Below are 12927 nucleotides of genomic sequence, written 5' to 3' on the forward strand. Positions count from 1 at the left end.
GCAGGAGGAGGCCATTCGGCCCTTCGAGCCAGCACCGCCATTCATTGTGATCATGGCTGATCGTCCCCAATCAATACCCCGTGCCTGCCTTCTCCCCATATCCCTTGATTCCACTAGCCCCTAGAGCTCTATCTAACTCTCTCTTAAATCTATCCAGTGATTGGCTTCCACTGCCCTCTGTGGCAGAGAATTCCACAAATTCACATCTCTCTGGGTGAAAACATTTTTTCTCACCTCAGTTTTAAATGGCCTCCCCTTTATTCTAAGACTGTGGCCCCTGGTTCTGGACTCGCCCAACTTTGGGAACATTTTTCCTGCATCTAGTTTGTCCAGTCCTTTTTTAATTTTATATGTTTCTATAAGATCCCCTCTCATCCTTCTAAACTCCAGTGAATACAAGACTAGTCTTTTCAATCTTTCCTCATATGTCAGTCCCGCCATCCCAGGGATCAATCTCGTGAACCTATGCTGCACTGCCTCAATTACAAGGATGTCCTTCCTCAAATTAGGAGACCAAAACTGTACACAATCCTCCAGATCCTCTTGTTATGAAGGCCAACATTCCATTAGCTTTCTTCACTGCCTGCTGTACCTGCACGCCAACTTTCAGTGACTGGTGTACAAGGACACCCAGGTCTCGCTGGACCTTCCCCTTACCTAACCTAACTCCATTGATAATAATCTGCCTCCTTGTTTCTGCCGCCAAAGTGGATAACCTCACATTTATCTATATTATACTGCATCTGCCACGCATCTGCCCACTCATTCAACCTGTCCAGGTCACCCTGCAACCTCCTAACATCCTCTTCACAGTTTACACTGCCACCCAGCTTTGTGTCATAGTAGTATACAAAAATATGAGGAGAATTGATAGGGTGAATGCACAGAGATTTTTTCTCAGGATTGGGGAAATAAAGAAAAAGAGTGCATAGGTTTTCGGTGAGAGGGGCAAGGTTTAATAGGGACCCTGTGGCATCTTCTAAAAAAAAACAGAGTGGTACATACATGAAACGAGCTGCCAGACGAAGTGGTTGAAGCAGGTACAATAATAAAATTTAAAAGGTATTTGGGCGGGTACATGGATAGGAGAGGTTTACAGAGATATTGGCCAAACATCAACATGACAAATTGAGCCAAAGGGTCTGTTTCCATGCTGCAGTACTCAATTTAACAAATCACCCTCTCTTTTCTTTGGAAATTCTTCCAATCCCAGAGCCCTCATTTCTGTGCAATTTCAATTTTTATTGTGTGATCATTCTTAATTAAATTGGTCTTGTTTAAACAGAGCAGGAAACATTGGCTTGTCCTGAAAGCTATAGAATTCTTCCCTGGCCCTCTGTTTGAACCTTGACCTCCTTCTGCCATCTGACAATATATTGTCAAATTTCAATTGACTGCACTCCTACTATGTGCCTTCAAATGTGAAAGGCAGTGCATAAAGCAAATTGTTGCCGTGTTTATCACTGAGAACAAAAGATGTAACCACTAGAGGCCGACAGTCACCAGTATTTTGTTTCAAAAAAGTTTTAATTTCTGTGGCTTTATTTAAGAATTTACAGGAACTGTAAACAAGAATTAACAATGACACCTTAGACTGAAGATTCCTCACAGTCAACTATGAATGAACCAGGACACCTTGAGTATGAGTTGTTAAAGAAACAACTACTCTAGTCAGGAATTCAAAATAGTTTGAAATGTAAGACGGGCTACTTTTACACAATTTTTGTGTTGCTTTGAAACATCCAACAAAATTAATTAAAATACAGATCTTTTGCAGAGTCTGGTTACTTATTATTATGTGATCCCATGGACAAATTATTTCAGTTTTTGTAAATAATCTTTTGGAACGAGTGACCCGAAGAAGGGGGATTATCTGCCCTGGTCTGAATCAGTTCTCAAATGACACTTACTTTCGAATAAATGCTTAACTCTTAAAATATAACAAATGGGCAACATGTAGAAATGCACAATAAGCAACATACCAGAATGTAACAGAGCAAATTTAGAAAACTGCAGTGAAATCAAAATCAGAAAGTTAAGACAAACTATCAAGTGTTCTGATTTTCTCGGACTCGATGTTTATTTTGCCATTGGATTTTATTCCTAACCCAAATTAGTTTACATCATATTTTTAATGGAATTTTGTATTTTTGCATGATCACTCCTTTGACGCCCCATGGATGAATAGCAACTGAATAAATCTACATCTTTATCCAAATTTGCAGAGTAAGAGGGAAGAGTTCCTCTAATCACCACTTTAAAACATTACAAATACAAAAGTCACATTTAAAAAATAATTAATTTTTGCACAAATAATAAAGTGAATTTCACACCTAGCTGCATAAAAATAGGAGTGTTTTCTACCTTTCAGGAAGCTTTCTAATTTATTCTAAAGATAAACAGAAAATGTAGAATAGCTCAGAAGATCAGGTTTCACTCTCCCCACAAGCCCTGTTTGGTTTTCTTTTCTGTTTTCAGATTAGTTTTCCAGCATTTCTCATTTTTCCTTTTCAACCCAAATCTGTCTTCTAATCTGGCTTCAGTGAAATTTATTTGATGCAGCTTTGGTCATTCATGATTCAAAAGTTGGCTTTCAAATTTGAAGGACAATAGAGGAAGTTAATGACAGATTTTGTATGACTTCACTGAATGATAGAAGTGGGCTAATTGCTGCTCTTTGGGTGCTAACTTTCTGGTCTTTTACCTGCAAGACTTTAGTAAATATTAACTAGGTTACGGTTCCAGTTTTAGAGGAGAGTATATTTGTAGAAAACCCTGCAGACATATTAGCTCTCATGGAGAACCATCTATTCTGGCTTATACCTTGATTTAATGAGTTGTTCCTGGCAAAGGCTCAATATTAAATACATTTTAACAGAACAGAGGTCAAAATGTTAATCTACATGCTTGTCGATTTAGTTTGGCAAGAAGGTTCTAAGAGACTTTAAACTATTTGGGATCAGTGCCCAACTCCAATAAATATAGTGCCTAATTAACAAAGTTTTGAATTTAAATTATGAAGCATATAATGAATGACCTCTCTGCGATCAATGCAATTTATATTTCTCCTTCTGGAACTGTTGGTTTCATATTTTGTAGGAATATTCTTTCATTTTATACATTAGCCATGAAGTGAAACTTGCACTGAGCAATCAAACCTTGTTGAGAGTACATCTAGGAATCAAAACTATATAACACACTTAACCAACAAAGCGCAGAAAGTGTTGAAAATAATCAGCAGATTATACACCACACCTGGCAAAAGAAACTGAGTTAATATATCCAGCAAAGACGCACAGATCCTGCTCGATGTGCTGAGTATCTCGGGCACTTTCTCTTTTTGTAAGAAGGTTTAGCATCCGTGGTATTTTTATTTTATGCTCTGCTTTACATTTACATTACAATACCAATACTATGTGTGTGGTACTGAATCTATGAGAAATAGCTGAATGAAATCAGGATCCGAATCAGGGTTGTGCTTTCGATAAATTGCTATTGACAGGTCTTGGTTGCATTTAGATTTGATAACAATTACATTAATTGTTTTCATGCGATGGGTGTCGGGGTGACAATGCAGGTTCACAAGCCTATTTTGCCATTCCCTGTTTAATCCCCATAACCCTTAATTCCCCTGCACTCTCAACGTCTGTTTATCTCAATCTTCAACAATCATAGTGACTCAAAATACAGAGGTGTCTGGGTTCAGAATTTCAAGGTTCACCACTCTCCAAGAGAAGAAATTCTTTTGCATCTCAATTAGTTGTAACTGATCCTTTCATCTGAGACAATGTCCTCCAGTTGCGGGTCCAGAGGAAACGCTCACAGCAAGTAAATGCGTTCAAGCTTCATCAGAAACACTCGCCTCCAACCCCCTTCCAGCCAATGACACAATCGTTTTTATATCACGATTTTCTATATTGTAAGGTTGCTCAGGAACACAACTATGACATTGTAGCAGAACTACCTGTACTCCAAGACAAAAATGATCTGACTCAACATATTACGTATCTAACCCTGTTGCAAAGTAATTGTGTTGTTGGACTGTGTTTTGGGGGGTTTTTGGGGTTGTGTGATTTGAATGCCTATTTAATGCTTTTATTGTTGGACTGTGTTTTTGGGGTTGGGTAATTTGGGTGCCTGTTTAGTGCTTTTATTGTTGGACTGTGTTTTTGGGGGTTTTTTGGGGGTGTAATTTTGATGCTTATTTAATGCTTTTGTTGTTGGACTGTGGGTGATTGAATTAACATTTTGTTCAAGATGGCCGCGCCGTTGTGTTTGGCTGCCTGCCACTGTATGTTTCTTTTTTTTTCCTAGTCAGATGTGCAGCACTTTGGTCAACGTGGGTTGTTTTTAAATGTGCTATACAAATAAATTGACTTGACTTGACTTGACTATAACTGGTGACAGCATTTGATGGAGATGCAGTGGTGAATATTCAATTACATCTAGTCTCTTTCATGTTTTTATTAGTCATCGTGTGGTTTTTCAATGCTTCGGGACAAATGGAAGGAGGAAATATTATCTGCTACCCCCAATAAGGATTTGATGTGTATGCTAACAGGCAGTTTTCTGTTGCTAGTTCTATATTGTACTTGATTCAGAAAAGCATTGCTTTTGGATCTAGTCTATGTCACACCCAACCTGGAGCTAAACACTCGGTGAGATACAAATCTTGGAAATTTCATTCTTAACAATGACATTTCCCTCAGCTCATGATGATGACCAGCATGAGGGAAAAATAAAAGCAAAACATGGAGATTAACATTGGCAAACACGCACCTTTTCTGAACTCTAGTTTGGAATATAGTAATAAAGGATCCTAATGATCAAAGGATCATATAAAATGTTTTTGAAGGTGAAATAACAAGACTTAAAAGTCACCAAAGTTCAGTGCACACAGGATAAAAGCAGATGTCTGTTTTGCTGCAGTAATTAGTCACCGCCTAACTATACATTTCCAATATTTATTTTGAAACACATTCAATTCTTTTAAGTGCTGCCACAAAACCCAAATAAAATTCAAACGTAGAGCAATGTATGAACAACTGAAACTCAGGTTAATAGTTCAGTTAAAGTCCTTTTAACAAATAAAAAGATTCATATGGAAGATCCCAACAGAAACTATAATGTTTTTGCAGAAAAGATGCTGACAAAGTTTCTTAATGTTTCCAACAATATCAGTTTACATTAAAAAATGTCCAAATATTCACTTAGTGTCCGTATTAATTCTTGAGGTTTTGTTGTTTCTCAGCCTGCAGTAGGTAATAAAGCTGACAAATTGAACCTACTGAGTCAATGGTCCCAAATAAGCAACGTAAAGATTGTAAAAGCAGCTGCCTCCTTGGTTTTCTAATCGCCAGATCCGCAGACCCAGCACAAACAACGTCCCGACCTAACCTTGTTTTGTTGCAGTGCAATAGTTAATACTCCTACCGTGGCCCGGCTGTTGGTGCCTGGGTTCCCTCCCAGCCTGTAGTTGTTGTAGGCCAGATGACTGTATGGATTGTATCCCACAAACCCTGGGGTGCTGGGCATTTGCTGATGGAAACAAATGAGACAAAACACGAATGAGAATGAGTTCAAACAAGAAACACAGAAATGAAATGGTCAGCATACAAAAAAAGTGGCAAGAATTCAAACATGATTGAGCATGGAGAAGCAGTTCCACTGACTGCGGCACTACACTTGGGAAACTGGTGTCATCCCCACACAGTCCTGAACATACAGGGGTGGAAATAATTGCACATTTCCTTGTGATCATCTTATAAGGATTTACAACAAACATTCCAACTTTTGGACCCCTGTGAAAATGTCCCTTTTCCATTTGTTGACGAGCCATTTTGCTTCCACATAATGCTGTGCACAGTGAGCAAACCAGAAGTGGAAATCAGTATCAGTGATGAAGGAAGGTATTAACTGACAAAGGATCTGACGAAGGGTCTCCGACCTGAAACGTTGACTCGGTTTTTCTTTCCACGTATGTGATCTGGCCTGCTGAGTATTTCCAGCATTTTTTGTGTTCTCAACTGATAACATGAGCTGAGGAACTGCCAAGCAGTTAAACCTGTGTTTTTGGGGGAACATCAGGTAGATCAGATAGGATGCTACAATCAGAAAATTTGAAACTGGTGTTAATGCAAATGGATAATGGTTACTGGTTTTTAGCTGATAGATGTGAAGTGGTGGAGAATATACTTCATTTTCCATGTGGAGGAGATGTACCCCCTACTTAGAGACAAACATTAAATGAGATGCAGAATGAATTGCTTCAGACTTCCACGATATTGCAGCATTCATCATTTAGCTTCATCGTCTGTATATGGTCAAACTCAACATAAAATATCATAAAACAATATCTTTACCAAAGGAAAATAAAATCAACAAATGTAATTTGTATATGTTAGGAAAACATCTAATAAAATATCCTCAAATGAGAAGGAATACAGTCTGATACAGACCCGAGTGACACTGGCGAGGGGATTCAACATAGTTCCCATTGGGAGTTCATTAAAAATAAACAACCAATGTACAATCCAGAATTTCCTCCAGACTTTTGAACAGTTAAGAAATAAGGAAATTTCATCTTCCGATTTCTCACAATGTAATCTTAATATATTTTGAATAAAATGACATTTAAGTTTGTTTACAACAATTAATGATAACTGCACCGTGGAGAAAGATTGCACCAAATCTTTGGATATCTATGCCCCCTTCAGAAACAAACACAAAACGTCAAGGAAATCCATCCTTAATATTTGGCAGTATCTCAATTCAAAGCATTTGCCATTCTGCATTTAACAATAAGTAAATGTCACAACGTACAGGAATTACACAAGGTGTAGCTAACCTGAGGTTAACAGTGTTAACTATCAGCACGTCATATAGTTCATGCTAATTCTTCTTATTCCCTCAAATGCAGCTATTAGTACTCTATCTGAGGCTGCAAGTTAACAAATGAATGGTATTGCTTTGATAAACTGCACTGCTATTTGTGGAATCTAAGCAATAATTTCATTCCCCAAGCCTACACTTAGCATAGTTCACTTTCACCATTTGGTTGAGTAACATTGCAGTAAATAATAAGATAAGAGTTATTGTACATTGAAAGTGTGGTGCAGTTTTACTTTCCCACATAAATAATTCTGCACTTTTAATTCCTGCCCTTTCAACTCATGCCAACAGCACTGCCATATTACCATGTCATGCATGTATTTTTCTGTTTTAAAAATCTGATATACAGAGTGATGGGTTGGTGTTCACACCACTTGCACACTTCAAATCTTGACTGTTCATGTATGCTGTATTGACTGACACTAACCAATGTAGTACTTGCTTTGTACAATGTTTAATCATTCTTAACTTTAAAGTTAATAACCTTTAGATATTTCATAAACAAATTTGAAAAAATAATAGAGCACATCATATCAAACAGGGCAGTCAAAGTTTGATCCCACAAACTCCAAATTCAAGAAACATGTGTAATTCAATCAATTATTTTTGTCCATAAGCAAGACAAATTGAAACTTTTTTTAAATGTTGAAATACTGTGCAGTTAAAGCTATTTCAAAATAATAGTGCTGTTCAACCTAGCACAAATTAAACCAAGGTTGCAATGCCAACATTAACCAAAACTTTGCACACACCAAGCTAAATGGTCTTCTTCTCATTCCTCCTTCTCATGGAGTTAATGCACTTAATTCCTTTCTCAAGACTTCAAAAGATAAAAGTTCTTTCTTCCTCAAAAACAAACCAGATGCTGTTTCCAATTCAGTTTATTAGAAGGAATCGCAGGGGTGGAAGATGGCAGGGGACAACATTAATTTGCTGCATATTGCCACAGTGGGAGGACTAATGCCTAGCGAGATAATTCACAAGAAAGACAAGCAATTTTGAAAACGCAAGATGGCTTGCTGTCTAATCCAACAAAATGGTGATGAGAACAATGTAGAAGGCAATTAGAAAATTTAGAAGGATAATATAATCTGGAAATTAAAAGTTTCAAAGTCGGAGGAAAGAAATAGGATAAGAAAATGTCATGGTGACTGACTGGCTGTATAGAAAGACAATTGGGACGTAAATAAATATGTTTAAATTTAAGGCTTCTTGCATTTTATAAAACACAGGCAATGACAAGATGCAGCAATTGAATCAGTTAAAATGCTACTGATAAAGGCAATCATAGAATTTGATACAATAATGGGGGGGGGGAGGGGAAAAAAAGAGAGAGGGAGAGCGAGCGATCGAAAGCATAGATTTTCGAGGTTCAAAATCTGTTAAATAGGAATCACTAGCTTTGGCAGGCACATTCAATTAATATATGGTATCAATCTTCACTCCTCAAGCTAAAGCTTGACCACAAGGTGAAAGAGAGAGATAAAATAAAAGTAATCTATAATTACATGGATACAGACACAATCTACTGGAGTAACCCAGCGGGTCAGACAGCATTTCTGGAGAACGTGAATAGATGATCTTTCAGGTCAGGGCCCTTCTTCAGACTGATTGTACGGGAGTAAAGGGGGAAGACTGCTGGGAGAGAGGATGAGCAGTACAAAGCCTGTCAGGTAATAGGTGATACTGGTGGGGGGGTTTGATAGGCAGATGGTTGGACAAAGGCCAGAGATGAAAAGACAGAAGGTGTGAGATAAAAAGATTGAAGAGTTGCGAATTGTGAAGCTAGAGGAAGGATTGTAGGTGGAAGGATAGGGGAGAAATAGATCCAAACATGAATGTAGTTTTTTGATTATTTAAAAACTTAAAAGAAGATGGAGCATTGGGGCAGATGAGGCGGTCAGGGAAGTATGAACATTGAAAGGGGGGCTATTTAACCCCATCACAACCTGTTCCCTTCTACCAACTACAGATAACTTACAACTCTATCTTATCCCCATTTCTCATTCATTTCTGGTTTAAAATTAACAACTGTCCAAGCATCCATACGTATTTCCAAATAAGAGTTCCAAACTCCTGGCTCCCTGTGCATGTTGAAGTACTTTCCAACGTCATTATTGGTTTTGATTTTTTAACTTTGATGAACCTCCCTACCTGAGGAATATGTTTTCTCTATCTACTTTTAACTTTTTTTGCAATATTTTGAATTCTCCCTTAATAGTCTGCATCCCCAGATAAATAGTCCTAGTTTGTGCAATTTCTGGCAAATCATTGTTGCATTCCTTTAAATCACAATACATGCTTATTAAAAAGTGGTGCCCAACATCCCAGTGTGGTCTACTTGGGATTTTGTGCAGCCACAACACAACTACTACCCCCTAGTAATCTAGATCTCTGGATCAAAAGCCAGCACTCCGTCAGGTTTTCAAATGAGTTTCTGGGTACCTCTTGCAAGGCGAGCTGTTCCCTTACATTTACTAGTTCCCTGCCATCTGGAACGTTCTCAGACTATATGGAAACTCATGTTGTAATATCCAACTTATAAAAGGTTGCAGACAGATACAATAGACCCATTAATTTGGCACCAATATCATAAAATTTGCTTGAGGGAATTATGAGAAAGTCATAAACACACAATAAAGCTTCAAGAAGCTGATGCCCCATAAATTGATTTGTAGTATTTTGAAGAATCTATAAGGTTGGTGGATGAGAAATGTCTCTTAGACATTTGTCAACTTAAGACTTCAAAAAAAGCTTTTAAAGGTGAGTACCATTCAATAAAGTATTCAACTGGACTGATGTCTATGCTGTTATATTATGTCGGCCTGAGAACTGGCTATCAACATCTATGCAGAAAGCGACAAAAGTATAAAGGTAACTGCATAGAGATCGATCACTAGCTGCATGGGACAAATAGCCACATCTCTTCCTTAGATCCTTTCTGCATCAACACACTGGCTTCAGAGGACAAGAGCTAGGATTTCCAAAACATGGACCATTAATATTGCAATAGTCACTTTAATACACTTAAGTACTTAAAGGTAGGAGGCGAAACAGCCAATAAAAACTAATATAAACTAGGAAACAAAACAATGTTCAAGCAAATAAATAAAAATCAGTCTGTTTTCTCACCATGTTATTTTAATGTCAATTAAAATAATGATTTCATTTTAAATGGAATACCACTAAGAAAAATCCAGGCTATTATGTTTGCACAAGCAGAACAAAATCCCTTTTATTCATTCATGGGATGTGCACATCAATGGCAATAGCACAACTTATTTTCCATCATTAATTGCCTATGTACTGATGAGGCAGCGAGAGCTAAACGCATTAGCAGGTCTGGTGTCAAGTAGATGCCAAACCGCGTAAAGTGGAGAGATTTCTTCCCTGAGGGACAATGAAGAATCACAGGATTCAGAGCTTTCTGGTGGTTTCACGCTTATCGCCACTGAGACTAGCTTGCTTTTCTCCATCATAGACATATTTATATAATTATTTTAGTTTAAATTGCCCAGTTGGCACAATGGAATTCAAACTTTTATCCCTGGATCAAGGATCCAGAGATCTGGCAGCTACTCCAGAGATAAACCTTCCCCTTTTATTCTGCTCCCCATTCTATTTAAACAGCTGGAGTACGGAACAACAACCAGTAAAAATGGATATTAATCGTATTTCCAACTCAAGTTAATTTACTTGCAATCTGTTGGAAATTTTAATTCCACTAAACATATGGCTAATTGAAATAAAAGTGACAGAAAGCCATTTTCCCTTTGAATTGAAAATGGAATTGGATTATTTAGTTATCCACAACAGACACGATAAAATAGGAAGCATACATAACAGCAGGGTTGCAGCATTTACACTTTGTTCCTCTCACAAACTGCGTGATGAGTTTTGACAACAGGCTTTGATGACAAACATTTTTCCACAGCCTCTGGGAGAAAACAAACCCCCATCTCTTCACAACAGACACACCCACCTGCTGTTGGGTGTTCACTGTACCATGACACACATTAGTAGGATGGAGAATGCCCCGCACAATTCCGCACGGAGAATAACAACTGTGCTATAGGGCAGTGGTCAGGCATCCCTCTGGGCAAACAGAGATTATAACAGAAGGTGAATCACCCTTGGATGCTCGCACACCTCACTTAATAGTTGGTTGCAAAAACTGCGATGGACAATTGTCAGCAAATCACCTGCTCAGCCAGCTCACCCAAAAATGCAAGAAATTAAATGAAGTCACTAGAACTAAAATGCTGATTCAATGTTATCGTTCAACGAACAAGAGCCATAGTTTCTGATGGGAGAGGAACAGTAAGAGAAGAAATGCTAGGAACATACAAATCAATCATTTGAATATGAAAACTATTTGTATTCCTTGTAGAAGAAGATTTTTCATTCAAATTACAGGGTAGAATTTTGACAATGGTAATTTACATATGCCTCTGTTTCATGTACAGTAGTTTATTGAACCCTTTGAAAAACTTTTTTAATTTTATCTTTATTTTAGGCACACCTAACCTCCCTTGTACAACATGATCTGAAATGGGGACACGATTTCGATTAACTAGCAGTTGTGGTACAGGGAATTATCCTTAATAGTCTTAAGACTTTTTAGAAACTATGCTTTGGGATTTCAAATTAACTTGCAATGTATTTTTTCTTTATGCATGAGAAAGGAGTTAGTTAGTGTTTTTTATGTATTCAAGAGGGAGTTAGATATAGATCTTAGGGCTAACGGAATTAAGAGGTATGGGGAAAAAGCAGGAACATTTTGGATGATCAGCTGGCTTGAAGGGCCGAATGGCCTACTCCTGCACCTCTTTTCTATGTTTCTATGATGATCCCACTCAAATGTAAAATTTGTTTTAAACCAATCATTTATACCTCAGCGTACTCCAAATTTCTAGCACTTCCATTTTTTAATTCAGAGCTATTCTACAATCATATTTAGAAAATTCCAAAAGGCCAATAAGTAATTTTAATATTATAGATCAATGAAACTTCTTCATATGCTTTCCTAGTCACGATATTCGCCATTTAATTTCTTGTTTAACACACAATGCAACACTTGAATCAAAAAAATTTGAGCAATATTCAATTATCCCTAGACCTTCTCAAAAACAACCTTTTGCAACACAGGATTGTAAAATCTATAGAAAATAATTTTCAAATAGCTTATTAACTCGTGGTAGCAAATATAGTTTTGTTTTTTTTCTTTAGCATCACTCCAGTGCCATGCAGATATTCATCTTAAAGGATAAATCTATAAGTCGTGAGAAGAGTCCCAACTGGAAATGTTGACTATTTCCTTCCACACATGCTGCCATTCCCACTGTGTTCCTTCAGCAGTCTTTGTATTTTGCTAAAAATTTACATATCTTGCTCACACCAATGGTTTTGATTTCAAACTTTCCATGATAATTAAAATTACTTTGTCACAAATGTACCGTTGCAGAAGTAAAATACGCGGGACGGAAACTCATTCACTACAAATGGCGAAAATTTAACCAAGTTTGCAACACTTCTCCCCCAGCCTCATTGACTGGAACCTTGGTGATCAAAACATCAAAATGGTTAGAAGAAGCAGCCAGCAGTTATTATATCATAAGTACAACACAATGCTCATCAACAAAGACAAACTTAAAAGCTCAGGTTAAACAATAGCTAAATGTAATCCTCTTTATTCATTTGTGGATTGTGGTCAATACTCGGAAGGTCATCCAGGGAGTTGTGGATAGAGGCTCTATGTTTCAGAGATTTTATGGACTAACTTAGTGCTGTTAGGCCCCCTCTGACAGCATTAACACAAATCACCAAGCATGAATAGGAATTAAGAATGATATCCAACATAGCAGTTATGCATCAAACAGAAAATTATCCTTAAATTTCAAATGAAACCTTCTATCAGTTTGTTAGAAGTCCTGGTTTTATTAACTCAATAGTCATGCACCACTTAGCAGAACATGATACTTGAATTTATCTCCATTTTCTTAGAAAAAACAATCTTCTGGCACATGCTGTTTTATA

The 12927-nt window shown here is 37.4% G+C and overlaps 1 protein-coding gene across 8 annotated transcripts in view; it reads right to left on the reverse strand.

Annotated features, from left to right (window-relative positions):
• The window catches only part of smarce1 (SWI/SNF related BAF chromatin remodeling complex subunit E1), a 52722-nt gene that overhangs the window by 27248 nt on the left and 12547 nt on the right, over positions 1–12927 (reverse strand). For 4 of the 8 annotated variants that reach the window (XM_078424578.1, XM_078424580.1, XM_078424579.1 and 1 more), the window contains exon 4: positions 5434–5538. The exons of the other annotated variants lie outside the window; for them this stretch is intronic. In XM_078424578.1, coding sequence (XP_078280704.1) covers positions 5434–5538 — 105 coding nt within the window. The remainder of the gene's footprint in view (positions 1–5433; positions 5539–12927) is intronic. 8 annotated transcript variants of the gene reach the window in all.

Source organism: Rhinoraja longicauda, chromosome 29 (genome assembly GCF_053455715.1).
Source record: "Rhinoraja longicauda isolate Sanriku21f chromosome 29, sRhiLon1.1, whole genome shotgun sequence".
Lineage (NCBI taxonomy): Eukaryota > Metazoa > Chordata > Chondrichthyes > Rajiformes > Arhynchobatidae > Rhinoraja > Rhinoraja longicauda.